This window comes from Poecilia formosa, unplaced genomic scaffold (assembly GCF_000485575.1).
Source record: "Poecilia formosa unplaced genomic scaffold, Poecilia_formosa-5.1.2 Scaffold150, whole genome shotgun sequence".
Lineage (NCBI taxonomy): Eukaryota > Metazoa > Chordata > Actinopteri > Cyprinodontiformes > Poeciliidae > Poecilia > Poecilia formosa.
The window spans coordinates 1,143,041-1,146,088 of record NW_006800089.1 but is presented as its reverse complement, the minus strand read 5'-3'; the positions used below and the strand labels follow the sequence as shown (position 1 = coordinate 1,146,088).

Below are 3,048 nucleotides of genomic sequence, written 5' to 3'. Positions count from 1 at the left end.
AGGCGCCGAGATGAGGGGCAACAACTATGCCCACTCCTATCTGGTGCCTCTCACCATGGGCAACTCCAGAGTAGAAGTATGTCCAGCCCCTCTCAAGGAGACTGGGTCCAGAACCAAAGCCATGCGTCAAGATGAGACTGACTATTTCTAGCCAGTGGAGGCCTAACTAAAACAAAAACAAAACTAGAGTTCATAATATAAAATAAGTGTCTGATTACCTGGCGACAAAGGAGATTAGAGTCTGATTGTCTGGTGGTGAGGGAAGACTCGAGTTCGATGGCATCAAGTTCCCATACCTCCGCAGTTCTGCGGGCCTCAAGCTCTCCTGCCAACATCTTTCAAGCGATTAGCTCTTCCACCATCAACCCCCAAGTGTCAAGCTCCTCTGACACCGCAGTCCTGTTGTCCTCAAGCTTTTCTGCCACCGACAATCACGTATGAAGCCTGGAGCCCTCACGACACTTCTTTATTTAGAAGTACCATGGTTGAACCCAGTACCTCAGATTGTCTGTTTCGAACATTTTCAGAAGTGTATCGGTGAAGCCTCTGACCACATGTCTGAATATAGATGGCAGCTCCTGTGGCTGGTCTGAAACCGACTAGTTGTCTTCGTGGGTTTCCTCTTCAGATGGCTGCTGGTTCTGCTGCTCCTCTCTGTCCCTCAGCCTTTGGTTCAGCTGTTCCACTTCAAGCTGCAGATCAGTATTTGTACGCTCCAAGGTGGAGTTTTGCTGCTCAAAGGCGAGGCTTCTCTGCTGCAGGACAATACGATTCACTTTCAGGGCATTGTTTTCCTCCTCCAAGATGTTATTTACCTGGCTGACGATGTTGTTCTCCTCCAGCAGTTCGTTGTAATCTTCCTCCAGTTCGGTGTTTATCTCCTCCAAGGCATTGTTGTCTCGCTCCAGGGCATCGCTTTTCTGCTCCAAGGTGATGCTTCTCTGCTCCAAAGTGGTGTTTCTCTGCTCCAAGGTGGTGCTTTTCTGCTCCAAGATGGTGCTTATTTGCTCCAAGACGGTGCTTTTCTGCTCCAGGGTGGTGTTTTTCAGCTTCAGGGCAATGTTCTCCTCCTCCAGGGCATTGTTCTCCTGTTCCAAGACGGTGTTCTCCTGCTCCAGTGCGACATTTATCAGCTCCAAGGTGGTGTTGTTCTCCTTTAGAGTTCCGTTTACTTCAAACAGTTTTTTTAATTCCTCATCTTTTTCCCGAAGCAGCTCGTCTTTTTCACGTGCTGCTTGTTCTATGTTCGTAACGTGAATCTTCAGCTCCTCAGCTGCTTTAATCAGAGTTTGTCTCTCAATAGATGTTATGCTGACTTCTTTCAAGATGCCTTCGAGCTTCTCTGTCTCTCTAGCCAAAGTCAGATGTGATTCATTCGAATGAGAAGACGACGCCTTACTGCTCTCATTCATTCTTGATCCTTTAAGTCTGGACAAATTTCAAAAACTGTTCAATGTTTTCCTTTATTTATTTGTTAGGAATTGCCTTTTTATCTTGAAAAGCTTTCATATTCAATCTCTTGTTAGGAGACAATTCTCTTTGTGACATCAATTTGCGTGATGTCACAAATTGATGTCACTACCTCAGCAGGACAACTAGAAAACTGCTGAAGTTTGGATAAAACTTTACAGCTGAATGCAGCTTTGCTTAGCTGATGGCCATTGGAGACAATTCAACTGGTAATATATCACCAAGGCTGAAATCCGCACTTGGGAGACAGCAGCTCTTGAGGACAATGGACTGAACAGCAGGGTGCGAGCACCAACTGTCAAAAGGAAACATTGTGCCTGAAAACAAAAGAAGGGGAAACGGGAGGACGTGTTGACCCAGCTGATGCCTAGGAAGCCACCAATTCCGACTCTCTTTCTGGCCAATGTCCGCTCACTGGGTAAGAAAGTGGATTTGTTAGATCTGAGGTTAAGAGTTTCTGCAGAGATGAAGAACTGTGCCATTCTTTGCCTAACGGACACCTGGCTTAACAGCAGCATGCCAGACTTTAGCCTTCCAGATTAACGGTCGTCAGTTATTCCAAGCAGACCGTGACCAACGGTCAGGAGAAACACGGGGAGGAGGACAATGTATGTAAGTGAATGAATGTTGGTGTACGAACTGTGGACTGGTTAAAAGCTGTCAGCCATACCATCTGCCTCAGGAGTGTGTTCGTCACCACTGTTTACATTCCGTCGGGTGAAGCATCGAAGGAGCTCTATGACACCATTAGCTCACTGCAGATGAAGCACCCAAAGGCATTTTACATGGTTGCAGGGAACTTTAACCATGTGAAACTGACGGACAGTCTGCTCAGTTTTTACCAGCATGACATCCTTCTTACACTCTGGATTGTGTGTACACTAACATTCACGGTGCGTACAGAGCTCTTCTTCGCCCCCATCTTGGCCAGCATATCGTCCGCTGATGAGACGGATTAGACCAAGGAAGAAGACAGTCACTGTATGGCCCAGGGATGCAGCCTGTGCGCTCCAGGACTGTTTTCTGTCCACAGATTGGCAGATCTTCAGAGAGATGACTTTCTCACTCTTTGGTTACCTAGCAACTCACTGACTCTTTGGTTACCTAGCAACTCACTCACTCTTTGGTTATCTAGCAACAGCCTGTTGAGTCACTTGCACAGCAGCAGTTTCTGGTTTCGCCTCCATTCCTCATAATTGCTTAGAAATAAAAAAAAAAATAATTAAAAAAACATTTTGGTGTGAAAACCATGGATAAAATAGGGAAGCATTCCAAATATTTAAAACAAAAAAACTAATAAAAAAGTATTGATACAGACTGATAAGACGCTATATTCATGATGACCATAATTAGACTATTTTTGTGTTTAAAATCAATTTTAATTAATTATTTCGGATTATTTTCTACGAAACTGAGTTTGATTAGTTAGAATTTAAACACTGAAATTCATGGTTTGGGTAATGTTATCATTAATCAAATCTATATGAGTTATAACAACATTTAATTTCCCTTTGGGATCAGTAAAGTTGAATTTGTATCATTTGAAGGCAAAATTTTACCAAGTATATTTTTGTCCAG

At 44.1% G+C, this 3,048-nt stretch overlaps 1 protein-coding gene across 1 annotated transcript in view; it reads right to left on the bottom strand.

Moving 5' to 3' along the window:
* Nucleotides 1–453: 453 nt before the first annotated feature.
* Nucleotides 454–3,048, bottom strand: part of LOC107837548 (girdin-like) — a 5,765-nt gene continuing 3,170 nt past the window's right edge. Inside the window, exon 2 of the mRNA XM_016677221.1 lies at nucleotides 454–1,623. Coding sequence (XP_016532707.1) covers nucleotides 600–1,412 — 813 coding nt within the window. The 5' untranslated portion in view covers nucleotides 1,413–1,623 and the 3' untranslated portion in view covers nucleotides 454–599. The remainder of the gene's footprint in view (nucleotides 1,624–3,048) is intronic.